The sequence below is a fragment of the Panthera tigris genome, chromosome X (genome assembly GCF_018350195.1).
Source record: "Panthera tigris isolate Pti1 chromosome X, P.tigris_Pti1_mat1.1, whole genome shotgun sequence".
NCBI lineage: Eukaryota > Metazoa > Chordata > Mammalia > Carnivora > Felidae > Panthera > Panthera tigris.
The window spans coordinates 97,555,561-97,582,855 of NC_056677.1; the positions used below are offsets into that span (position 1 = coordinate 97,555,561).

General features: G+C 46.5%; 1 protein-coding gene across 1 annotated transcript; it reads right to left on the reverse strand.

Moving 5' to 3' along the window:
* Window positions 1-367: 367 nt before the first annotated feature.
* Window positions 368-26,812, reverse strand: STEEP1 (STING1 ER exit protein 1). Its single transcript, XM_042974747.1, has 7 exons — window positions 26,616-26,812; window positions 23,324-23,441; window positions 9,237-9,278; window positions 6,349-6,487; window positions 5,380-5,469; window positions 4,673-4,765; window positions 368-3,265 (listed from the first exon to the last, which is right to left on the reverse strand). Exons 1-7 carry the CDS (start codon window positions 26,737-26,739, stop codon window positions 3,203-3,205), a joined length of 669 nt encoding a protein of 222 aa, XP_042830681.1. The 5' UTR covers window positions 26,740-26,812; the 3' UTR covers window positions 368-3,202.
* Window positions 26,813-27,295: the final 483 nt, after the last annotated feature.

Here is a 27,295-nt window from a genome sequence, read left to right on the forward strand (position 1 = left end):
CAGATCTGTTTCGAGGTCCTGAGCGATCTCCCGCACCAGACGCTGGAAAGGAAGTTTGCGGATCGGAAGTTCCGCGGACTTCTGATAACCTGTAATTTCGCGGAATGCCACGGTACTGGGCCTGGGACGATGAGGTTTCTCCGCCCCTCCAGTAGAGGGCGCATTCTTGCGAGCGGCTTTTGTAGCCGGTTGCTTCCTCGGTGGCACCGGTCGACTCGCGTGCAGCCTGCTTTGTCCAAGCAACGGTGGGGAGACCTCCTTACTTAATCCCCTTCTCCTTTGGAGCTCAGCGAGCTAGAGGCGGCGCTGGCATCAGCGATTCTGTGTCTCCCATCCTCTCTGAGCCTCCCTCATTCATGGTCTCTCTCTCTCTCTCTCAAAAATAAATAAACATTAAAAAAAAAAAAAAAGGTTTTTTTCTAAGGTAAAAAACCTCAAGGTCAGGCACCCTGGCTGACTCAGTCGGTAGAGCATGCGGCCATTGATCTTCCGGTCATGAGTTCAGGCCCCATGTTGGGCCGTAGAGCTTACTTAGGAAACAAAACTAGGGACACCTGGCTGGCTCAGTTCGTAGACATGCGACTCTTGATCTCAGGGTCGTGAGTTCAAGCCCCACGTTGGGCGTGGAGCCTACTTCAAAAAAAAAGGAAACACACAAACTCAAGGTGAGAAGAGTTGAAGGTGAGGGGCCTTCAGATCCCCAACCACAGGATCAGGCTGGGCCCAAAGGAAGCGAGGTAGTGACAGAATGGCAACACTGGGAGACAACAGGAGGATCGGGGTCCTACGAAGTTTAGGAGCCGGTTCAGTTCACCCTAAGTGAGGCTTTTCGTTTTCCTGGAGGAATTCTCAAACACTAAAAGCTCAAGTGTCAGGGACTGTGCTTTGTTCGAAGTGAGTGAAAACTTGGAGCAGTCAGACAGGTGACGGCGCGGCAGAACAAAACATCAAGGAAGTCAAAAAGGGTAAGGAAAGGAGGTGGTCCCCGGCGATAAGGATCCCCACATGGTCGAGGCAAGCTAGTTTTTAAAAAGCATTTTAACTTCTCTTATGCAGTATAATTACACTTCCAGATGTCACCAATTATTACAGCTATTAAACATTTTACATTTTACTATTTCATGACAGTTGACAATGTGCAAACACATACACACACAGAGTAAGACTCCAAAATTTCCACATGGCTCTTTATCCTAACACTAAAACCCTGTATCTGCTGCTCACATTCTACAAGAAAATAAAGGTGATAGAGAAACTATGTCAATAAGCATTTCAGAACGAGAGAATAAAACACTAAAGGGCACGTGCTTATCTAGGGCTAATGACCTAATGATTAAGACAATCAAAATGCACAATTTGAACCAGATGCTCCAATGGTTTAGGGCTAGTATCTAAGGACGAATATTTCGGAAAATGTGTGGAAAGGTAACGACACGTTTCCTACAGGGAGCCCCCCACGTAAGTGTCTTTACAACGCATTTTACTTGGTTTCTCAAAACGAAACTGCTATCTGTTGTCAACAATATATTTCTTAAAAGTCCCCCAGGAGAGGCAGTTCAGCCTAGTTCTGCAGTCAGATTTCTGGCTTTATCACTTGATGGCTATGGGATCTCGGGAAACTTATAACTCCCAGAGCCTGAGATACTCATTTGTAAAATGAGGAAGTAACCACCCTTCGAATCAAAAACCGAACAGAACAGGGCCAGTGGAAGCGAGAGGAAGTGGAGGCTGTGGTCCCAGAACAGAGCTCTGGATCTCTAGAATCTTGGCTTTCAGAGGTGGCGGGACAGGCCCGCCGGGCTGTGGTCATGGCGGTTCGTGGCTGGCATGAAGGTAAAGGTCACCGTTTGGAGGCGAAGTCAAGGAACTGTGCGGAGGTTACAGCCGACCACCCGCATGGTGTCTAAGCACCTCTCAGGGTGAGGACAGGAAATGAGGTGTGGAGGGACGCCTCAGACGCAAAGAACCCGCTGGGTGCAGGAGGCTAACTGGGAAGATGGAAACACGGACCCGCCCGGGGCTGTCCCCGGACCGCCACCCACCCCCCTGCCCTTCTCCCACTTCTTGCTAACTCCCGTCCACCCCTACTCCAACCTACTTCTCCTTCCAAATAAGGAAGCTGGGGAAAAAAAGGCAGAGAAAAATGCCCTATTATTTCCCAACAGCACCTCACACACACGTCTGGGGCGACTGAACCCACGGCAGACGACGCAACGAGGTTAAAGTGCCCTTCCTGCCCCGACAGCTCGTCATACCGGGGAACAGATAAAACCACGTACACAACACTACGTAGTGACATCACCGAAAGAGCGGGGCATTAAGTGTCTAACTGTACAACACTCCTCTATGGATAGCGAATGTGAAATGCCCGATGGCCGACAGGCCCCTTTGTCTCAGTATCGTTTCTTCCTCTACGTCTCCCTCCCACACTCTTGTCAGCTGCGTGAAGGGGTGGCAGTTATTGGCCGAGGCTGCTTACCGAGACCCCAGTTCCATTTGGAGCCGAGCTGCCCTGCCCCCGCCCACTCTGATCTGGCTGTTCCTTAGTAAGTACAAAGTCTGAGAAGGAAGAACTCACCCAGAGCTTTAATATTTGAAGTGCAGGAAGCAAGGCTGTGCTGTTTCTGGAGTCTGTGACTGGGCAAGTTTCTCTGAACATCAAGTAAAGGAAGCTCTACGTACATCCTGGCTTTTTATGGATTTTCTTCCGACAGCAGAGAGATTCAAACCAGAGCTGATACCTGCCAGTCTAAGAATAGAAGAGAGTCACTTCAAAGAGTCTGACTTGCTATGGCTTTAAATATAATTCATGCCACTTTCTTCTGTGACACATCATAGTATCTTTTTCAAAAATCTTTAAACACTTTATTAACTTTGAAGAAGGTGTAAGAACAGCTACTTTAGAAACTGGAGACTCTCAAGCACTGATGTATTCAGGGAGTTTCTACACAGCTGAAGAAGTTTACATCAAATGGACCAAAAATAGTACAGAGGACCTATATACAGAAAGATTTGGGGAAAAAAACCCCATCTCTAGAAAGCAGGTCAGATGGACTCAAAGACCTCACTGAAGGTAGGAGAAATCAATGGAAAGCAATGGAAAGCCTACTGCGGGGGCAAAAAGGTAGACAGCGGTCCATGCAGTCAAGAAAAAGTTCTTTTTCCTCGCGATCTCCAGTGTGGGTTGAGAGAAAGGTCCTGATCATTTGAACTGGTTATCAATCAAGGTCCCCTTCATTTTCGCTTTCTTGGCTTCCAGTTCAGCCTGGAGAGGAAGAAAAGCATACGCCCTGATACGTGACGTGAAATTCGTACTTTCCTTCCTTACTCTAACTGCCCAAACTCTATCCTGTCGCGTTCACTCAGTAGAGCAACCCGAAGGGCGGTGTCCAGCAGCTGCTTTCCAACGTTTCTGATGTTACGGTTCACAGAGGAAATGATGACGTCTGCGTGGCAAAATGGGGGCAGTGTGCAAGGCTGTGGTCAAAGGTGATCAGTGCAGGGCTCCTGCAGCCCCAGGTTCCTCCAAGGGCCGAGGGAAGCAATTTATCGTGGCATACCGGTATCCTATTCCCGGCAGGACAGGAAGAAACGCTCTTCTAGAACAGTGTTTTCAAGTTGTGCTGCCCACGAACTGTTTGTTATTGGTTCGTGCAAGATACGTATAAGAATCGAGAGCAAGCATTCTGCAACTTGCGTAGCCATTTGACAGAGGGATAACAAAATCAAGTAATTTGATAGGAGTAACTGAGGCAAATTCATTTTTATTGCATTTGATAAATTATAAACTTGCTCTTGACAAGCTGGAGATTTAAAAAACAAAGCACTGTAAAAAAAAAAAAAGGGGGGGGCGCCTGGGTGGCTCAGTCGGTTAAGCGTCCGACTTCGGCTCAGCTCATGATATTATGGTCTGTGGGTTCGAGCCCAGCGTCGGGCTCCATGCTGACAGCTCGAGCCTGGAGCCTGCTTCAGCTTCTGTGTCTCCCTCTCACTCTGCCCCTCCCCCGTTCATGCTCTGTCTCTGTCTCAAAAATAAGTAAACATTAGGAAAAAAAAAAAAACAAGCACTGGCCCTTCACCTCAGAACATTCGGTAAGCACTGCTTTGGACACTATGGCAAGGTCATGCAGCTCCCGAGACCACCCCCCCCCCCCACCTCTGTCGCCAAAAAATCCTCTACGGTCATTCGAACAGACTGGTACACCCTCTGAGGAGGCACAAATGCAGCGGTGTCGGATTTTAAGGCAATAGCACACGCACGTTATTATCAAGAAGACACAAACGCGGGCACCATCAGATACAAACGTGCGTGCTCCGCGATGAGCCCGTGGATAACACAGAAACCGGAGCGTGCTCTCAGAAGTGCCGAAGCCCCGGTCCCGGTACTGTCGCTGTAGCAACGCCGCCCGCCGTCGCATCCTGGGAGAGTGTCCAGGAGCCCCGATCCGTTAACTCCTGACCTTGGACCACAGGCAGCAGAGTGAAGCATCGTTCCGGTTGGGGCCAGCTCACCAGGACTCTAACCGGGGGGCCTGGACGCTGTGGTCACCAGAGCGGGGTTCACACTGGCAGCCCACCACGCCGGGAGCCCCTGACAGACTTGCGAAAGGATCTCCCTGAGCGTCCGAGGGTCTTCCAGACCAAGAAACCCTTGCCAGCCCGGGCCACTCACCAGCTCCTGCAGCCGCCTTTTGCTCATGCCTTTGCGCTCCAGCTGCTTTTCAATGACCTTAGCATTCTGCGCGTACGAGTCAGCGACTTCTCTCTGCGGGTGAGGCAGCGGCACCTTTAAACCAGCGGTCTTGCCCACGAGCAACAGAGCCCTTAAGTCGCCCTTAAGCAGCAGACTCCTCCGGTTCCAAAAGTACCGAAACGGACTCGGTCCCCTTTCAAAGGCTTCGGGTTTTCAGTAAATCCCGAAGAGCTCAGATCGCAGATCGCAGCGAAAGCGGCTGAAAACCAGCAGATCACACCTCTCTGCAAACCTCGTTATACGCAAGTACCGTAAAGGTAAGTGCCGCTACCGCTGAGAGCCACACAAACCACTCGAGCCGGAATGGAAGGGACCTGAAATTGTTGAGTCCAATAGTTTTGAAATCGAAGAGGGATGAGGGGGTTGCCCCCTCGAAAGCGGCTCAAAACACAGTAGGACACCAAGCACTGAGCTAGTCCAGCTCCCTGGCTCTCACCGTGCGGATGTCCTTGAGACCCAGGGAGACGGGGACTAGCCCCGCGTTCTCTAGTCCCTTACCAGCAGAGTAAGGCCTATGACCGAAGTTTCTAATTATGCTGCTACTCGAATGGGCTGGTTTTAGAGTCCCCCTTCCTTCCGGGCCCACCCCCAGTCCATCCAGATCCCTTGAGAGCAAAAGCACTCACAGCCTCGATCTCCTCTTCCTCTTCGTCAATCGTAGACACCGTGACAGAGCTGAACTTGCCCATGTCTTTCGTCCGTTTGGTCATCATCACCTGGAGTCACAGGAGGAGGACTCGGTCTCATTCACTGCAGTTGGCTCTGTGAGCCACGTGCGCGCGCGCGCGTGTCCCTGCGGGCACACATGCCTGACTGCAGGGGCTGGGGGCTGGGGCAGGGGACACTCCCCTCTTTGGGACAGGCTGGCCTATCTACAAATGCTAATGGTTTTTATTTGGATTATGTTTTTCTAACATCTGCCATCAAGGCTTTAAAAAGTATATTTAAAACTCAGCCCGATTCATTTCATTATTTCTTTACTTATTTCATTATTGATGTAAATTCAAGTTAGTTGACATACAGCATAGTATTGGTTTTAGGAATAGAATTTAGTGATTCATCACTTACATGTAACACCCAGTGCTCATCCCAACAAGTGTTCTCCTTAAAGCCCCTTACCCGTTGAGCCCACCCCCCCACCCCCGCACCCAACACCCCTCCAGCAACCCTCAGTTTGTTCTCTGTATTTAAGAGTCTCTTATGGTTTGCCTCCCTCTCTGTTTTTTTATCTTAGTTTTCCATCCCCTCCTCTATGTTCATCTGGTTTCTGAAATTCCACATGAGTGAAATCATATTATTTCCTTTCTCTGACTTATTCCCCGCAGCATAATACACTGTCCACACTGAAAAAGGAAGACATTTCAAAGGAAATAAATGGTCATTAAAACCATACAACTTCTCACTTTACTCAGAGGACAGCTCTAGGAAAGAAAAAAAGAACACAGAATGGATGTGTCAGATGTAACATCTGCTTATACATGAAAATGGCATTCTCTTAATAAGGAATGCGTCCATAAAGGGCGATTTCTCATTATAATCTTATTGAGAAATGTAGGGCGATCTGTAGCTATATTAACCTGTCTGTCAATAGTTACCTTCTTAGGAGGCTCCTGTTTCTGAGTATAGATATTTGTTTTGCCAAAACCCTGGCCAAACTTGACCACTGCTCCATCCACGATGAAGGTCACAGGAGCGTTCTTCGGCTGGGACTGATAGAAGAGTGGCAGTCCACACCTGCAAACAGCAGAATGAATCTCTGGGGAGCTCAGAATACAAATCCCCCAAGACACGGATTCACGAAGTGTGCTCAGATCCTGGGAATAGTTCTGTCTGTGGCATAAACGAATGATCCGCTCCTTCCACTGCTCCCCGAAACTACTTCCTAAGAATCACTGAGGGATCACTTTTACAAGCAAGAATTTGTTAAAACTGCTGCTCAGATTCCCAGGTCCCTCCCCAAGAAGATGCTGATTCAGCAAATCGGGGAGCTGAGGCCCGGGCATCTGTCATTTCCCTCAGGATCCCAAAGGATTCTTCTCATTCGACAAGTTTGGGAAATGCTGGCTCCTGCTATTGACGGCTTTCCAGTTACAACTGCTGCCGTTCCGGGGCGCCTGGCCGGCTCAGTCGGTACAGCATGCAACTCTGGATCTCGGGGTTGAGAGTTCGAGCCCCATGTTGGGTGTAGAGATTACTTAAAAAATAAACAAAATTTTTAAAGTAATAGAAGTTTCTAAAAACATACTATATATATATGTGTATATATATATATATATATATATATATATATACACACACACATATATATATACACATATATATATATATATATATATATATATATAGTTGCTGCCATTCTTCCAAGAGTCTGGGTAACTGGTCTAAGGTTTTTTTAATTTTTTTTTAACGTTTATTTATTTTTTTGAGACAGAGAGACAGAGCATGAATGGGAGAGGGGCAGAGAGAGAGGGAGACACAGAATCTGAAGCAGGCTCCAGGCTCTGAGCCATCATCAGCCCAGAGCCCGACGCGGGGCTCGAACTCACGGACCGCGAGATCGTGACCTGAGCTGACACATATAGACCACATCTTCTTTATCCCTTCATCCATCGATGGACACTTGGGCTCTTTCCATACCTTGGCTATTGTCCATAGAGCTACTATAAACATTGGGGTGCATGCGTCCCTTTGAAACAGCACACCTGTATCTCGTGGATAAATGCCTAGTAGTACAATTGCTGGGTCCTAGAGTAGTTCTATTTTTAATTTTTTGAGGAACCTCCATACTGTTTTCCAGAATGGCTGCACCAGCTTGCATTCCCACCGAGAATGTAAAAGAGATGCTCTGTCTCCACCTCCTCGCCAACATCTGTTGTTGCCTGAGTCGTGAATGTTAGCCATTGCGACAGGGGTGAGGTGGTATCTCAGTGCGGTTTTGATTTGTATTTCCCTGATGATGAGTGATGTGGATAAGTGACGTGATAAGTTTTTTCATATGTCGGTTGGCCATCTGGATGTCTTCTTTGGAGAAGGGTCTATTTATGTCTTTTGCCCATTTTTCACTGGATTATTTGTTTTTTGGGTGTTGAGTTGGATAAGTTCTTTATAGATTTTGGATTCTAACCCTTTATCCGATATGTCGTTCGCAAATATCTTCTCCCATTCCGTCGGTTGCCTTTTAGTTTTGCTGATTGTTTCCCTCACTGTGCAGAAGCTTTTTATCTTCATGAGGTCCCAATAGTTCATGTTTGCTTTTGTTTCCCCTGCCTCCAGAGACGTCTTGAGCAAGAAGTTGCTACAGCCGAGGTCAAAGAGGGTTTTGTCTGCTTTCTCCTCAAGGATTTTGATGGCTTCCTGTCTTATATTTAGGTCTTTCATCTATTTTGAATTTCTTTTTGTGTGTGGTATAAAAAAGTGGTCCAGGTTGATTCTTCGGCATGTCGCTCTCCAGTTTTCCCAGCACCACTTGCTGAAGAGACTGTCTTTATTCCGTTGGATATTCTTTCCTGCTTTGTCAAAGATTAGTTGGTCATACGTTTGTGGGTCCATTTCTGGGTTCTCTATTCTGTTCCATTGATCTGAGTGTCTGTTCTTGTGCCAGTACCATACTGTCTTGATGATTACAGCTTTGTAATACGGCTTGAAGTCCGGGATTGTGATGCCTCCCACTTTGGTTTTCTTTTTCAAGATTGCTTTGGCTATTCGGGGTCTTTTCTGGTTCCACACAAATTTTAGGATTGTTTGTTCTAGCTCTGTGAAGAATGCTGGTGTTATTTTGATAGGGATTGGGGTCGGTCATTTCTATTAGACTTGTTTTCAGGTACATGAAGTCGACCCATGAGACATGTTAAAACGAATTTAACGAATCCAGTGTGGCTGCGAACTAAAATGCCTTCTTGGCCATTTCCCTGCCTTAATTCTCCTAGTCTTCCGAGAGCCAAGATGTAACTGTACTTACATCAAGAAGATTAAGCTTACTGTAGTTTAGTAGTCTCACATCTCCATTTAAAAATTGATACTATGGGGGCGCCTGGGTGGCTCAGTCGGTTAAGCGTCCGACTTCGGCTCAGGTCACGATCTCGCGGTCCGTGAGTTCGAGCCCCGCGTCGGGCTCTGGGCTGACGGCTCAGAGCCTGGAGCCTGCTTCCGATTCTGTGTCTCCCTCTCTCTCTGCCCCTCCCCCGTTCATGCTCTGTCTCTCTCTGTCTCAAAAATAAATAAAAACGTTAAAAAAAAATTTTTTTTTAAAAATTGATACTATGTTTTAAAATAGAAAAACATTTTTGTGGCCAGCTGGTCAGAGATGTGACTTTGACTAGTCTGTTTGGGGAGCATATTGGTGGTTGTGCAGTGGAAGTTCAAAGGCAATGGAGATTATAAGGATAAAGATACAACAGAGAATTGTATCCAGTAATTCTTTTCCGAACACATTACTGCCTCTACTTTCTTATGCTTGGAGAAACCCACACTGTTAAATACTTACTTGGCACACTTCTTCCGGTACTGTCGTTCAATGCCTTCAGGCCTGCGCAGAAAATGGAATTAAAAAAAAAAAAAAAAAAAAAAAGATATGAACAAATCTCATAACCTACCCACCTCACTACCTCATTTCTTCAAATGGTAATAGGGCATTTCAAAAATTTTCATTTCCTAGATTGACTGGTTAGTTAAACCTGTATTCATTTTTAATCTTTGTTTTTTTTTGAGAGAGAGAGATAACACGTGCGTGCCAGAAAGTGCATAGAGGAGGGGGCAGAGGGAGAGAATCTTAAGCAGGCTCCATGCCCAGCGTGGAGAAAGGGGGGGGGGCCCTCAGTCTCACCACCATGAAATCATGACCTGAGCCAAGATGAAGAGGAGGGAGGACACCTAACCAACTGAGCCACCCAGGTGCTCTATATTTTTTATTTTTTTAAATTTTTTTTTCAACGTTTTTTATTTATTTTTGGGACAGAGAGAGACAGAGCATGAACGGGGGAGGGGCAGAGAGAGAGGGAGACACAGAATCGGAAACAGGCTCCAGGCTCCGAGCCATCAGCCCAGAGCCCGACGCGGGGCTCGAACTCACAGACCGCGAGATCGTGACCTGAGCTGAAGTCTGACGCTTAACCGACTGCGCCACCCAGGCGCCCCTGTATTTTTTAATTTTAAAAAAATGTTTATTTTTATTTTGAGAGAGAGCGAGTGCAAGAGAGAGCATGAGTGGGGGGGGGAGAGAGAGAGAGAGAGAGAGAGAGAGAGAGAGAGAGAGAGAGAGAATGCCAAGCAGGCTCCGCACTGTCAGCACGGAGCCTGACTCGGGGCTCGATCTTGCGAACTGTGAGATCATGACCTGCGCTGAGACCAAGAGTCAGACACTTAACCGACTGAGCCGCTCAGACGCCCCTCAAGTATACATGTATTAAGTCATTTAATCCTTACGGTGGCTCTGTGAGGTAGGTCATATTATTGTTCCCATTTTATAGATGAAGGCTCCTAAGTACAAACCAATCACATGATTTGCCCAAGGTCACAGTTAGGAAGCAGAATAGGTTGAATTCAAAAACAAAAAATTAAAAACAAAAAAAAAAAGAATAGGTTGACTTCAGGCTCAGGCCCGTCCAGCTCAAGAGCCCACAACACTGCCTTAGGTAAGCGGCTTTTCCACCCACCCAGGTGCTTAACAGAAACCTAGGATTCATCCTTGTTTCTTCTCTTTCCCTCACTTCCCACATCTACTCCATCAGTAGATTTTGGATTCCTCCCAAAAAAGTCCTTGAACGGATCTGCTTTGCTCCACCTTCCTGCCACTGTCTTAGCCCAGGCCACCAGCGTCTCTTCCCTGGATGACTTGTCACAGCTTCCAGACTGGTCTCCTCACGCCCCCTCCCCTTGTTGGTTTCAAATTTTTAATAGGCAATATGTATGCGTGGTACATATCGGTACAAATATAGGGGTACCCTATAGGCGTCCAAAGAAAAGTAAACATCATCCCCCCCACCCTTCACCCACCCAGTTCTCTTCCCTGGAGGCAAATACTGTTCTGGTTTCTTCTGTTCCTCTCAGAGACAGCTGATGATGCAAGCAAAGAATCCTTATTGGTATATAAAGAAAACAGATTTTTTTTCCTTTTTAGACAAAGAGAGCACACCTTACACTGTCCTCTACTTCTTTGTTCACTTAAAAATGTATCCTGGTTGGAAAATATATATTTGCGACCCTTCCCTATCAATCGACAAAGAGCTGCGTCATTCTTCCTAAGGGCTGCGTTGTATTCCTGTGTATGGATGTGACGAAGTGTCTTTTACCTGTTGGATAAATTCCTAGAAGTGTATCCACTTTAAATTCTGATAAATACTGCCAAATTACTCTCTAGAGAAGCTGAACCAACTTACATCCCCACCACCAATGTGAGAGTTCCTGTTTCTCTACAGTCTCACCAACAAGGTATGTTATTAAAATGCACGGCTGCTGGGGCGCCTGGGTGGCTCAGTCTGTTGAGCGTCCGACTTCGGCTCGGGTCGTGATCTCACAGTTCGTGAGTTCAAGCCCTGCGTCGGGCTCTGTGCTGACAGCTCAGAGCCTGGAACCTACTTTGGATTCTGTGTCTCCCTCTCTCTGTGCCCCTCCCCTGCTTGCTCTCTCAAAAATTAAAAAAAAAAATTTTAATTTTTTAATAAAATGCACAGTTGCCAATCTGGCTCGTGCAAACCGTGATCTCAACATTTGCATTTCCTTTTTTTAAGGAGTGAAGTCAGGCATCTTTTCACATATTTAATGGGCATTTGTGTTTTCTTTTTTCGTGTGAGTGGTCAGTTCACATCTTTTGTTTATTGAGACTTGCCAATGTTAACGGGCCTTGCAGATATTTTTTCCCCAGTTTGACATTTGTCTTTGACTTCCTCCTAACCCATGTGGAAATTTTAGATTTTTGTGCAGTCAAATCGATAGTATGTGTGCATGTGTGTGTGTGTGGGGGGGGTATTTAGTTAGGCCTTCCCCATCCTAAGTTCATACCTAACATACAAACTCCCAACTGCTTATTCTAGAACCTGCTTCCACTACAAGTCATTCTTGAAACAGAAGCAGGAGTGGCTTCCTAAGACACCTAGAAGAAAATCCAAACTCCCTACCACGGCCTACCCGGCCCCAACTGAGCACCCGCTCGGGCCCCTGCCTCATCCCACAGATGCCCTCCCTCCCTCCTATTCTTGGAACAAACCAGCGCTTTCCCACCTCTGACCTTTCACACACACACCCTTCTCTCTCTCCTTGGAATGCTCCTCTCCCTGCTTTCTGATTCTCATTTTTGGGGGTCACAGATCAAATATCACCTAGTCACAGAGACCCTCCCTGACTAGCTTTTCAGAGAAGTTTTCGTGAGATACCCTGTATAAGCCCTTGGTTTCACTCACAGAACTTTCCATAATCATAATTACTTTATTTTTCTGTCAGCCCACTAGACTGTAAGGTCCATGGGATCCGAAAGCAGCAGAGACCATGCCTCTCTGACCACTCTATTCACAGAGCTGAGCAAAGCACTGGAAACAAAGTAGGCATGCAATAAATATTGGTTGAAACTATCCTTTTAAGAATTCGGTTTTAGTGAGAAAAATTATAATCATGGAGGGAAGTCCTTAAATGGAAAAATGTATGCCTTGTAGTGGGAACACAGAGGTGGGCACACCAAGTCTGTCTGAGGCAGTCATGGAAGGCTTCGTGAGGAGGTGATTTCAAGCCAACACTCCTGATAGAAAGTAGTATTTCAAGCAGTGGGAATACTATGCGCAAAGCCAAAACCGTATAGCATACTCAGGGAAACAGTCTAATGTTATTAGGACTTTAAAAAACCAAGGGAGTGGGGGTGCCTGGGTGGCTCGGTTGGTTGGGCGTTCGACTTCAGCTCAGGTCATGATCTCGTGGTTTGGGAGTTCGAGCCCCCATGTCGGGCTCTGTGCTGACAGCTCAGAATCAGGCCAGAGCCTGATTCAGATTCTGTATCTCCCTCTCTCTCACTGCCCCTCCGTCCCTCCCTCTCTCTCTCAAAAATAAAATTTTAAAAAAAAAAAATCTTAAAAAAAAAATCAAGGGAGTACTACTGATCTGACAGGCATAAAAAGACTTGTAAGATTACATTACGAATGACCGTATGGCAACAAATTAGACAACCTAGGTGAAATGGACAAACTCCTAAAACAACAGAATAACACAAACTATCAAAACTCACTAGAAAAGAAACAAAATCTGAATGGACTATCACACGTAAAGACATTTAATTAGAAATCAAAAACCTGCACAAAGAAAAGCCCAGGACCAGTGGCTTCACTGGTAAATTCTACTAAAAGTTCAAAGAAGAATGAATACCAGTGCTTCACAAACTTTTCAAAAGAGGAGGAGACACTTCCCAACTCATCCCATGAAGCCAGTATTACTCTGATGCCAAAACCAGGCAAAGGTACAACAACACAACAGAGATCAATCCTGCTTGATACACAGGCAAAAATCCTCAAATGAAAATAAATACTAGCAAACTGAATCCAGCGACATAGAAAAAAGATTATATAACATGACCAAGTGAAATTTATCCCATGAAATCAAGATTGGTGCACCACACACACAAAAAAAAAATTAACCAAAGCAATAATACACCACAGTAATAGAATAAAAGAGAAAACACACACGATCATCTCAATAGGCCCCAAATGAAAGCTTTTCACAAAACTCAAAACCCTTTCAATATACTAGGAATAGAAGGGAACCTCCTCCACCTGATAAAGGGCATTTGTGAAAAACCCACAATCCCTAAGCTACATATACTAATATCATGCTTAATGGTGAAAGACTGAAAGTTTTCCCCCTGAGATCAGGAACAAGCCAAGGATACTCACTCTCAACACTTCTATTCAACACTACACAAAGTCTAGCCAGGGCAACTAGATGAAGGAAGGAAGGAAGGAAGGAAGGAAGGAAGGAAGGAAGGAAGGAAGGAAGGAAGGAAGGAAAGAGAGAGAGAGAGAGAGAGAGAGAGAAAGAAAGAAAGAAAGAAAGAAAGAAAAAAAGAAATGGCATCCAGATTGGAAGGGAAAAAGTAAAATCATCTCTATTTGCAGATGACATGATCTTACATGTAGAAACCCTTCAGAACACACATACACACAATTAAAGCTAATACATTTAGCAAGGCTGCAGGATACAAAATCAATATATGAAAATTAGTGGTAGTCCTATATACTAAAAATGAACGATAAAAAATAATGTTAAGAAAACAGTTACAATAGCATCAGAAAGAACAAAATACTTGGGAATAATTTAACAAATTAAGTGCAAAACTTGTGCGCTGAAAACTATGAAACACTGCTGGAAGAAATTAAAGAACACTTAAGTACACGGAATGACATCCCATATTTGTGAACTGAACACTTACTATTGTTAAGATGGCAATACTCCCTAAATGAACCTACACCTTCGACACAATCCCTATCAAAACCCAAGCTGGCTTTTTCTGCAGAAATTGACAAGCTGATCCCAAAATTCACATGGAATTGCAAGGAACCCAGAATAGCCAAAACAATCTTGAAAAAGAACAAAGCTTGAGGACTCCCATTTGCTGATTTTGAAACCACAAAAGCCACAGTAATCAAGACGGGGTGGTACTGGCATAAAAGATAGAAATATAGAGCAATGGAATGGAACTGAGAGTCCACAACAAACCCATACATATTTGGTTAACTGATTTTTTTAATGTTTATTTATTTATTTATGGGGGGGGGATGGGCAGAGAGTGCAAGCAGGTGAGGGGCAGAGAGAGAGGGGGAGAGACAGAATCCCAAGCAGGCTCCTCCCTATCAGTGCAGAGCCCCACAGGGGTCTCGATCTCAGGAACTGTGAGATCGTGACCGGAGCCAAAACCAAGAGTCAGACCCTTAACCAACTGAGCCACCCAGGCACCCCTGGATTTTTGACAAGGGTGTCAAGACCATTCAAAGGAGAAAGAACATTCTTTCTTTCAATAAATGGTACCGGGACAACTGGATATCCACATGTAAAAGGATGAATTAATTGATTAATTTATTTTTTATTCAAGTTCGTTAACATACAGTGCTGTCTTAGCTTCAGGAGTAGAACCCAGTGATTCATCCCTTACATATGACACCCAGCGTTCATCCCAGAAAGTGCCCTCCCTAATGCCCCCTAATGCCATTCAACCCCACCTACCCACCTACCCCCTCTCCAGCAACCCTCAATTTGTTCTCTGTATTTCAGAGTCTCTTATGAATTTATTAGATCCTTACCTCAGGCCATCTAAAAAATTCACGCAAAATGGATGAAAGGCTTAAACGTAAGAACTGAAACTATAAAGGGGCGCCGGGATGACTCACTTGGTTAAGCATCCAACTCTTGATTTTGGCTCAGGTCATGATCTCACGGTTTATGAGATCAAGCCCCATATCAGGCTCTGTGCTGACAGCATGAAGCCAGCCTGCTTGGGATTCTCTCTCTCTCTTTCTCTCTCAAAATACATAAATATTTTTTTTAAAAAAAGAACTAAAACTATAAAACTCTTAGAAGAAAATGTAGACATAAACCTTCAAGAACTTGAATTAGGCAACGGTTTCTTAGACAAGACACCTAAAGCACAAGCAATCAAAGAGAAAATAAATAGGACTTGATTAAAATTAAAATCTTTTATGCTTCAAAGAATATCATCAAGAGAGTATAAAGCTAATCCACAGAATGGGAGAAAATATTTGCACATTATTTATCTGATAGGAGGCCAGTATCCATTATAAAGAATTCTTACAACTCTGGAGTATTACTCGGCAATCAAAAAGAATGAAATCTTGCCATTTGCAACCACGTGGGTGGGACTGGAGGGTATTATGCTAAGTGAAATTAGTCAGAGAAAGACAAAAATCATATGACTTCACTCATACGAGGACTTTAAGAGACAAATCAGATGAACATAAGAGAAGGGAAACAAAAATAATATAAAAACAGGGAGGGGGACAAAACAGAAGAGACTCATAAATATGGAGAACAAACTGAGGGTTACTGGAGGGATCGTGGGAGGGGGGATGGGCTAAATGGGTGAGGGGCACGAAGGAATCTACTCCTGAAATCATTGTTGCATCATATGCTAACTAATTTGGATGTGAATTTTAAAAAATTAAAAATAAAATTTAAAAAAACAAGGTTAAGTAACCTGCCTAAGGTCAAAGAATTAATATGTGATAGAATTGGATTAAAACCCTTGAACTAAAAAAAAAAAAAAAAAGAATTCTTACACCTCAACAATTAAAAAGACAAATACACCCATTAAAAATGGGCAAAAAATCCATAGACATTTCTCCAAAGAAGACATGCAAATGACCAAAAAGTACATGAAAAAGCTGCTCAGCATCATCTGCCAGGAGGGAAATGCAAATCAAAACCACAGTGAGCTCCCACTTCACGCACACTAGGATCACCATGATCAGAAAGACAGGGGTGCCGGGGTGGCTCAGTTGGTTAAGCGTAGGACTTCAGCTCAGGTCATGATCTCACGGTTCATGGGTTTGAGCCCTGCGTCAGGTTCTGTGCTGACAGCTCAGAGCCTGGAGCCTGCTTCAGATTCTGTGTCTCCCTCTCTCTCCCCCACTCATGCTCTGTCTCTGTCTCTCTCTCTCTCCTTCAAACATAAATAAAAACATTTAAAAAAAAGAAAGAAAAATAAATAAAAACATCTTAACAAAAGAAAGAAAACATGCTAAATGAAAGATGCTAGACATAAAAAGCTACAATATTTCTGGTGCCTTTTTAAAAAAAATTTTTTTTGATGTTTATTTATTTTTGAGAGAAGAGAGAGAAAGAGACAGAGTGCCAGCGGAGGAGGGGCAGAGTGCGAGGGAGACAGAGACTCCGAAGCAGGCTCCATGCTGTCAGCACAGAGCCTGATGCGGGGCTCAAACTCATGGACCACGAGATCATGACCTGAGCCGAAGTTGGACGCTCAACGGACTGAGCCACCCGGGCGCCCCTGGTTCCTTTTTAATGAAGTTATCGAGAATAGGCAAATCCACAGAGACAGAAAAAGATCAATGGTTGCCAGGGGCTGGGGGAGAAGGACATAAAGAGTGACTAGGAACAGGTACAAGGTTTGTTTTGGGGGGCGGGGGTGATGGAAATGGTAAGTAGTGATGACGGGTTGCATAATCTCGTGAATATACTAAAACCACCGAACCGCACACTTTAAAATCGTAAGTTTTATGGCATACGACGTGGGCCTCAACTAAAAATAATAAATCTCTGAGGGTGGAGCTGAGGCATTAGGACTTTTTTGTTGTTGTTGATTTTTGAAAGCGAGGGCATGAACGGGAGAGGGGCAGAGAGGCGGCGTGGACAGAGGATCCGAAGCGGGCTCTGCGTGGACAGCAGAGGGCCCGCTGCGGAGCTCGAACCCACAAACCGCGAGCTCATGACCCAAGCCGCAGTCGGCCGACTGAGCCACCCGGGCGCCCCGGCGTCAGGACTTAAACAAAACAAAGTCCCCGGGATGGTGCTAACACAGCCAGGGGGGAGAGTCACTACGTGAGGGTGCGTGCGAAGAGCAGAACTGCTGAGGAATAGAGACTGTAGAGACTGACGATTATTATTCTCCCAGTTGAGGGACATGGAAACGGGCCCAAAAAGCTTAGGTGACTTGCCCAAAGTCACAAAGTGGTCCTGCCTGGGGCAGAACTCCGAAGTCTGTGCCATCTTTAACGTTCCATTTCTCTCACAAGTATCGCTTGTGTCAAACGCGCCACCATTCGCCAACATCACGCGACTAGGGCCTTGGCAATATTTTGGCTTCCGTGTACCACTTCTGGTTCCTACTGGGACTCTAAATCCAACCTCAGCCTGAAGGGAGAGACGCGCCACGCAAGCGACTTCTAGAATCCCCAAGTCGGTCAATCTCATAAGCCTGAGCTTTCAAACCACAGGATTTCAAATAAAGGGGACTGTATACTTCTCAATGAGTTAACCTTCAAATACCAGTGACAGATGGGATTTTGTCAAGTTTATAAAAACTTATCTATTCCTAACTATGTGCCAAGAATCAGGCAAGATGTGCTAAGGGTTTTGGAAGTATAAGGCAGGATTCTTGCGCTCGAAAAGTTCACCTTGATATGGAGACAAGGTACTTAACTGGTATAAGGAAGTGATTAACATGAGCTAGCTAGCTGGACTAATTGACCTTGATTTTCTGTCCTGCCCTTAATCTCTAGGAATATGTGAGGGAGGGAAGGCCAAAACCAAAACGCAACACAACATTCTCCCTGGCTGTGGCAGTCTCTGAGACGGCCCCCAATAATCCTTGCACCCTGGTACTGACACCCTGCACAGTCCCCTCCCAAAAGGAGGGGGGCTGACCTGTAATACCAAGAGGACACTGCAGAAATGATGGGGACTTCTGAGTCTTGGTCACAAAAGATACTGTGGCTTGCTCTCTCTTGGATTACTCATGCTGTGGGAAGCCAGCTGTCCCATCACAAGGATATTCAAGCAGCCTTATGGCAGACCCTTGTGATGAGGGGCTGGGGCTCCTCCCCAACAGCACTCAGCTGCCAACCCTGTGAGTGAGCCACCTGGGAAGTGGGACCGCCAGCCCCAAGCGAGACTTCAAATGACTGCACCCTTGGTCGGCCTCGTAACCACAGCCTCACGAAGAGACGGGAACCACCCGCCCAAACTGCTGTTGAATCCCTGACCCGCAGAAACTAGATGACATGGTAAATGTTGTTGTGTTTAAAGAAAAAAAAATCAAGGGGAACCTGGCCGGCTCAGTCAGCAGAGCGTGCAACTCTTGATCTTAGGGTCACGAGTTCAAGCCCCACACTGGGCGTAGAGCTTACAAAAAAAGAAAAAAAAAAAAACAAAACAAAACCGGGGCACCTGGGTGGCTCAGTCGGTTGAGCATCTGACTTCAGCTCACGTCATCTCACAGTCTGTGAGTTCGAGCCCCGCATCGGGCTCTGTGCTGACAGCTCAGAGCCTGGATGGAGACTGTTGGATCTGAGAGAGAACGTCAGGCGACGAAGGAGAGGAGGCAGTGAGGTACACAGTTCTGAGTACGGGAGAGAAATGAAGGCAGATGGGAGACTTTGTGAGGCTTCAGCATCTAAGTGTAACTGATGTCATGAAAGGCGGTGAGAATGTCCGAGGAGAGTATAAAGAGGGGAGGTCAGAGTCCTGGGGAATGCCAACATTTAACGGGCAGGCAGAGGAAGAATCCGGAAGACTGAGAAAGCCAAAGGAGGAGGAGGAGAATCTCCAGAACAGCTTCACAGAAATCAAGGAAGGAGAGCAACCAGGGAGGCACGGTCAACAGAGATCCAGACAGAAAAGCACCGGATTTGCAACTGTGCGAGCGGCGGAGGAGGGAAAGGGGCGCCTGGGGAACGACAGTGCCAAAAGAGAAGGACTCGAGAATGCGTGACTTGGAGGTGGACAGCGACAGGCTCCAGGGCCTATGGTGGCCAGGCCGCCACGTTTTCAGCAACCCGTGCTCTCCCACACAGCTTGGCTACAGAAGAGCAGAGCGAAACTCCACCCTGGCCAGCGGGGGGGCACCCCAAGAACGGGCCATTGGAAAGACTGTTGATTAGAGAGGGAACAGTGCCAACGTGGGGTGGGGGGGGAGCAGACGACACCTCGTTGGTAAACTCTAAGAACTACCTGGTCCTAAGGTTAGGCCTGGAGCTGGCTCGCTTCTAGGGCCAGGCTGATTGGACTCCGGGGTTTCTACTTCAGCCAAAGGCCGTTCAGTTTTCTGGCCCGGAGGGGAGGGCATCTGCCTTTTAGTGCCATAGGGGCCTGTGGCCTGGCTGTGTGGTTAGATCAGTTTCTGTATTAACTGAGTAATATACATCCGTTCGATACACGTAATATACAATACAATTATACGTTACTACATGTAATTACAATACACATAACAAATCCATAATAAATATCCTGGTGATCTTAAAGACAGTCAGTTGGCAATTTTCAAAATCAGAAAATTAAATAAAGGTTAACGGAGGGAGAAAAAGCACAAGACAATGGATTAGCTTGGGACAAGGTGCCTTCCTCGTAAAGCCTCCTGTATACCATAATGGAGTGTTTGGAGTATTTTTCCCCAATGTTTCCTGAAGGGCCTTCCTTTGCAGATCTCATCAATTTTAGAATCTGGTCATATTATTGGCCTCGAGTTGTATCTCGTATAGAACCAACTGTCATCGCTTCAGGCACACCATTTTATTGTCTTTAAAAAAGTTTTTTTTTTAACACTGGGGCACCTGGATGGCTCAGCTGGTTAAACGTCTGACTTCGGCTCAGGTCATGATCTCACAGTCCGTGGGTTCGAGCCCCGCGTCGGGCTCTGTGCTGACAGCTCAGAGCCTGGAGCCTGCTTCGGATTCTTTGTCTCCCTCTCTCTCTGCCCCTTCCCAGCTTGCACTCTGCTCCCTCTCAAAAATAAACAGACATTAAAAAAAAAATTTTTCTTTTAATTTTAACACTTACTCATTTTTGAGAGAGAGAGAGAGAGAGAGAGAGCGAGCGAGCGAGCAAGCATGCGGGGCTCGAACCCACGAACCGTGAGATCATGACCTGAGCAGAAGTCAGACGTTTAACCAACTGAGCCACCCAGGCACCCCCAGCTACACCATTTTAGAAACCCAGTTGTCCCAATGGGGCTTGGTGCCTGCTTTGCTACTGAATCGCCTAGCAGTATTTCCGCTTCTCTTTGTTAGTGCGGGCTGACAGCAGTTTGGTTTCTTAAATTAACATAGTTAAGAGGTCAGCTTGTAGCTTTTCCCAGTTCAACACTAGAACACAAGCTCCATACAGGCAGGGTGCGTTGCTTGTTTACTGGTCGTGATGGGTTGGATGGATCCCTTAAAACGTCATGTCCTTCCAGTAACCTCAGAACGTGGCCTTATTTGGAAAGAGGGTCCTTGCAGATATAATTAGTTACGATGAGGTCATGCAGATGGGTAGGATGTGCCCTTAATCCAATATGACTGGTGTCCCTATAAAAAGAAGAGAAGAAAAACAGAGACAGAGACCCAGGAAGAAGACCACGTGATAATATAGGCATCTACGAGCCAAGAAACGCCACGGACTGGCGGCAAGCACCAGAAGCTGGGAAGGGCCGAGGAAGGATCCTGCCCTCAAACTTGCCCCGCCAACACCTTCATTTCAGACTTCTAGGACTCAGAAGAAATGCGAGGCAGTTTCTGTTGTGCTAAGCCACCTAGTTTGTGGTACTTTGTTACAGCAGCCCTCGCAAAAGAATACAGTGGCACATCCCAGGTTTCTAGGACAGTGCCTGGCACACAGGAGGGGCCCAATAAATAAAATATACGTCAAGGGACGTATGGACTTTTTAATTCCCCACAACCGACCTCTCTGTGGTATCAGGCACCTGTTGACGGCCACTGTCCCCTGATGTACACACTCCTTGATGCTCTCTCCTCTCGGTTCCCACGTCACCAGGTCCTAATTATTTTTGTCTGCTTTTTTAAGTGTATTTATTTTGAGAGAGAGCGCACACGCATGCGTGCGTGCAAGTGGGGGAGGGGCAGAGAGAGAGGGAGACAGACTCCCAAGCAGGTTCCGTGCTGACAGCGCAGAGCCCAATGAGGGGCTCAAACTCACGAACCATGAGATCATGACCTGAGCGGAAATCAAGAGTTGGATGCTTAACCGACTGAGCTACCCAGACGCCCCTTATCTGCTTTTTATTTTTATTTTTTTTAATTTTATTTATTTTTCAGAGAGAGAGTATGAGTGAGCAAGGGGCGGAGGTGAGGGGTGGGGTAGGAGAGAGAATCCCACATGATATAGAGAGGAAGAGAGAGTGAAGAGCCCAGAGCAGGGCTCAGGCTCACCTGAAGCGGGGCTCAAACTCACAAACCATGAGATCATGACCTGAGCTAAAATTGGATTTAACCGACTGAGCCACCCAGGTGCCCCCCTTGTCTGTTTTATTTTATTCATTTTTTATTTAATGTTTATTTTTGAGAGAGAGAGAGACAGAGCACAAGCAGGGGCAGAGAGAGAGGGAGACACAATCCAAAGCAAGCTGTCAGCACCAAGCTCGATGCGGGGCTCGAACCCATGAACTGTGAGATCATGACCTGAGCCAAAGTCGGATGCTTAACCAAGAGAGCCACCCAGGCGTCCCTTTAAAAAAATTGTTTTAATGTTTGTTTATTTTTGAGAGAGAGACAGAGACAGAGAGTGAGAAGGAGACGGGCAGAAAGAGAGGGAGACACAGAATCCGAAGCAGGCTCCAGGCTCTGAGCTGTCAGCACAGAGCCCGACATGGGGCTCAAACTCACGAACTGTGAGATCGTAACCTGAGCCAAAGTCAGATGCTTAACAGATTGAGCCACCCAGGCGCATCCCCCCTTGTCTGCTTTTTAAACGTGTTTCCCAGGATTGTATCTTGAGTCCTCTCTCTTCTTGCTCCGCACTCCACATAACGTTAGCCCTTCCCAGGTTTCAATTCCCCATCTCAAGCAAGGACTCCCAATCTAAAACGGATCTAACCATGTCACTCTCCTGCTTAAAAAAGAGAACAAGCTATCGCCGACAGATAAAGTCCAAATTTGTCTACTTCGGCATTTTACTCTGTCCCCACCCCAGGATGCACGAACCCCTTCCTGTAAAGTAACCTGGGCTATAGTCACCAAGGACCATTCAAATTTCCCAAGCACATCATATGTGATGCTTTCAATGCTTCCATATCCCTTCCACCTGGGATGCTTCTCAACCCCCTCATCTAGTTGGTGAAATCCTAGTTCAAGGCCACACACAAATGCCATCATCTTTCGGTGCCTTTCCTGATCACCCTTCAGGAGAATGACCCACTCCCATCTGTTTTTCCATAGCCTTTTGTCCACCATGCCGGCATTTTATCCTAACACAACAGGTGACCAGTCCGCTCGATGAGGGATGGGCTCTCTTTAATGGTAAGGGCAGTACCTTATCCATCTTAATTTTTTGGCAAGTTTATTTATCTTTGACACAGAGAGAGAGAGAGAGAGAGAGAGAGAGAGAGAGAGGGAGAGAGAGAGTGAGAGTGAGTGCAGGGGAAGGGCAGAGAAAGAAGGAGACACAGAATCCGAAACAGGCTCCAGGCTCTGTCTGAGCTGTGAGCACAGAGCCTGACGCGGGGCTCGACCTCACGAACCGCGAGATCATGACCTGGGCCAAAGTCGGATGCTTAAACAACTGAGCCACCCAGGCGCCCCAATACCTTATCCACCTTCCCAGAGCCAGTCCCCAGCTCAGTGCTTGGCACATGGCATGCTCCCAGAGATTACAGGTTAAATGACCTCATTCTACTTGCAAAAGTCCCCCCAAATTACAGCTATCAAATGGCAACAGAAGCGCATATCCGCAGCATTTCAACAGAGCACAGCGAAGATATTGCTGTGTCTGCAGAAGTTAGGGCCAACGCAAAGGTCAAAGCGTTAGGCCCACAAGAATGACCTGTTCAGCGCTGGACGGGGTGTTTATATTCCTCGGAACCCGACTGCGGCACAGAAAGGAAATTCCAGACAGAGAGCATCCACCTCTTACCTCCGAAGGTACATAGTCTCCTCGTCTTCTGTGTTACAAAACTTGTGGGCGTGTTTGGCAGCATCGATCACCCGGGACCGATCCCGGGGCCTCATGGGCAGTTTCTCTAACTGACAGTCTGAAGAAATGGAGAAAGATTCGGTCACAGGAGCCACTGAGAGATACCTGGAGGCAACCACAAGTTTTCAGTGGGGCCCTTAGTGCCGTAATTTTGCACTATAATTGCTATGCTTATTGATGGCTATTACTGGATTCCCCAACAAAAAAATGACTTGGTGTCAGAACACCCGCAGCTGTTCCGTTACCATCTTGGTGATCTTTGGCAACTTCCTTTGGGTTTTTTTTTTTTCCCCCTTATTTGAAGGATGAGTAGATCACAGTGTCTCAAAAGTCCTTCCCAGCACTGCAAGTTTTCCATGAGTGTTTCTGTGACCCTGGGACACTTGGCTCGTGTTATAATGCATGAGAATCAGACAGGAAGGAGGACATCGTCATCAAGCGTCATCAAGCCTCGTTTAGGAAGGCATAGGGAAGGGTGGATCCGCGCTTACAAAAGGAGAGAGACGGGGGAGGTGCTATGCTACAAGTGGTATGCAAATGACCCAAGCCAGGCTAGAGGCGTTTCCGTCCGAAAACAATGAAAGCACGCAGGAAATAAATGAGGTGCAGTTACAAAGCAGATGGAAACTGATATAATGCAAATTAAGCACCTAAAGGGTCATAGAGAAGTCAAGTGACCACAGTGATTCGAGATTAATGGAAGAGAGGGAGGGGGAGTCAGAGAACGCCAGGCAGTTTGCATGTTGATTAATCTTCACAATGACCTGCTGGAGTAGACATTTCGTAGCCCAATTCGGAGTTTAAAGGTGAGGGAATTGAGGCTGCCAAAGAGTGTGCATTTACTGAGGACAACAAGTATTCGGACTCAACTCTAGGTGATCAAAAGAGAACTCATTCATTCAATGAATAGGCGAGGGCCCTCAAAGTACCAGGTGCCGTTCAAACGTAGTGCTGGGGATTCAGCAAATAACAGAGCCAAGTCCCTGCCCTGATGCAGTTTACATTCTAGTGGAGGAGGCAGAAAATTTTTAAATAAGAATTACAAAATATGACCTTGGATAATGATAAGTGCCAATAAAAAAACCTGGCCGGATATTAAGAGGATGGACAGTGATCTCAGTGATAAGTGCTACCAAGAAAAATCAGGCGGAGTTAAGAGGGCAAAGAGTAACAAGGGTGCTGTTTTAGATAGCCAAGGAAGAGTTTTCTGGGGTTTTTTTTAATGTTTATTTCTGAAAGAGAGAGAGAGAGAGAGAGAGAGAGACAGACACACACACACACACACAGAGCGTGAGTGGGGGAGGGGCAGAGGGTGAGGGAGACACAGACTCCGAAGCAGGCTCCAGGCTCTGAGCTGTCAGCACAGACCCTGACCTGATGCTGGCTCGAGCCCACGAACTGGGATTCGTGGGAGATCATGACCGAGATCATGACCTGAGCCGACCTCTGGCACTTAACTGCCAGAGCCACTCAGGAGCCCCCAGGGAAGAGTTTTCAAATGAAGAGACGTTTCAGCTGAGCCCTCAATGAAATAAGGAAGCACCTAGGGAAGAGTGTTCGAGGCAGAAAAAATGCCAATCCCAAAGGCTCTGGGAGGCAGGTTTTGACGTGATGAAGAAAAATCAAAAAGGCCACTGTAGCTGTAGCACAGTGAGCAAGGGGAAGAGGGGTAGGGGATGAGGTCGGAGAGGTAGTTGAGGGTCTTATCATGCAGGGTCTAGGTATGGGCTTTGGTTTTACTCTTGGTTTTATAGGAAAACACCAAGTTTGGAACAGGACTCCGGCAGCTGTGTGGGAAAAAGCCCCCAGGAAACAGAGAGTGGAGGGTAAAAGGCTATCGTGGCAGTTCCAGGTGAGGGACGACGGTGGCTTGGGCTAGAGTGGCAGAAATGAAGTGGGAAGAAGGTTCTGGATAGATTTTTCAAGGAAGGGCCGGCACAGCGTGTTGACGGATCGGATAGATCAAAGGTATGAAAAAGAGACAAGTCGAGAATGATTCTGAGATTCTGGGCGAATAGGGGAGAGTGGGAAGTAGGGGGTCATGAAGTCAATTTGAACATGATCTCTTTGAGAGACCCATTAGACATCCAAGTGGAGACACGGAACAGGCAGCTGGAGTTTGAGGGGAAGTGTGGTTGAAGGATGAACATTTGGGAGTCATCACCGTAGAGACGGTATTTAAAGCTTGGGAATGGTTGAGATCGCTTAGAGAGCGAGTATGGGTTGAGAGTAGGTAAGAGGACTGAGCCCTAGGGCCTTGCGATGCCTAAAAACCTGAGTCAGAAAAAGGAACTAGACACTGACAAAGGGCAAAATCAAGGTAGGAGGAAAATCAGGAGATTGTGGAGTCTTGGAAGTAAAAGGAAAAAGTGTTGTTGTTGTGTTTTTTGTTTTATTTTATTTGGAGGGGAGGGGGAGGGGGGAGGGGGAGGGGGAGGGGGAGGGGGAGGGGGAGGGAGAGGGAGAGGGAGAGGGAGAGGGAGAGGGAGAGGGAGAGGGAGCTCAGCACTGTCTGTCAGTGCAGAGCCCCGTGCAGGGCTGGAACTCACAAACCATGGGATCATGACCTGAACCGAAATCCGAGGTCTCACCGACTGAGCCACCCAGGTGCCAAGAAAAAGGCGTTTTAAGAAGGATGGAATCATCATCTCTGTCAAATGACACTAAGATGTGGACCAAAATGAGCACTGATTACTGACCACTGGGACTAGTAACACGTTCAGTCACCGACCTTGACAAATACGGTTTCGGTGGTGGGGCAGGAAGGAAAGCCTGCCTGAAATTAGCTCAACAGGAATGGGACTGGGAATGGGAAGTGAGGATACAGAGACAGTCAATATAGGCAGCTTTTTTTTTTTTTTTTTAGAAGTGTTGCTATAAAAGAAACAAAGAAATGGGGATACAGCTGGAAGAAAATGGAGGGATCAAGGGAGGATTTTATTCTGGTTTAAGAGAAGAGCCATAGCAGCATCCTAGCACCCGGCAGAAAGGTTACAAAGTTTATAGAGGCGGACTGGGAGGAGAGGGAGATGGCCAGTTCATTTTTCCTGAAGGAGAAATTTGCTTTTGAGGGAAGCCTGGATACACTCACAAAGTTAAACAGAAAACAGAAAAGCTATCCTGGAGCGGGGCGGGGATGGAGAGCGAGGAAAACCACTCTTCAAAGCGACGTGCCTCCTAGATCCCCAAGTTTCCCGTCTTGCAGACGCCGCCCAGTTCCCCGACCACTCACCCAGCACCAGGACCATCTGGCCACACAAACAGTAGTAGACGTGGAGGGGCTTCTCGCCGTCGTCATACTCCTCCCGATCCCGGGTGTCGGAGCAGACTACCGACCGGGACACTACTTTAGGCATAGTTCTGAAGAGCAGCAGGAAAACTCCTGCCAAAAAAGAAGGGTCGCGCAGAAATGATGTCACAGACGCGCCTCGAGCCTCTTCCCAGCCGGAAGGCTGGTCACGTGTCAGTAGCAGTCCCGTGGACTTCCGGGTGGTTCCATTCGACCAGGATGCGGGGGGGGGCGCGCCCTGAAGCGCTCAGAACCTCCTCTGCCTTGGCCTGAGTTAGCTGGGACTTCTTTGCTTGGGACAGTCCTGATACTGCTGAAGTTAATTCATGTATATTGGTATACACGTCTGTATATGCAGATATATGAAACGAGAGAGAACAAAGAACTATATGTGCACATTACCGGCTTCATACAGATTTTAGGTGTGCATCTAAATACGGTCTTGATTTTAATGGCTGTATTCAGGATGAGAACCTAATGAAGTAGAGATATCTTTTTAAAGTTGAGATATAATTCATGTAGCATAACATTCACCCCTTTAAAAGTGTATAATGCCGTGGTTTTTAGTATATTCACCAAGCTGTGCAACCTGCAGAACTAATTCCAGAATATTTTCATCATCC

Bases quoted from the DNA above. Each gene is read 5' to 3' on its own strand.
- STEEP1 (XM_042974747.1), bottom strand. From the start codon at position 26,739: ATGCCTAAAGTAGTGTCCCGGTCGGTAGTCTGCTCCGACACCCGGGAT. The intron at 23,442-26,615 runs GTGAGTGGTCGG...CCATTTCTTCAG, and splicing joins CCAGATGGTCCTGGTGCTGG to ACTGTCAGTTAGAGAAACTG. The intron at 3,266-4,672 runs GTGAGTGGCCCG...CTTCCTCTCCAG, and splicing joins AAAGGCGGCTGCAGGAGCTG to GCTGAACTGGAAGCCAAGAA.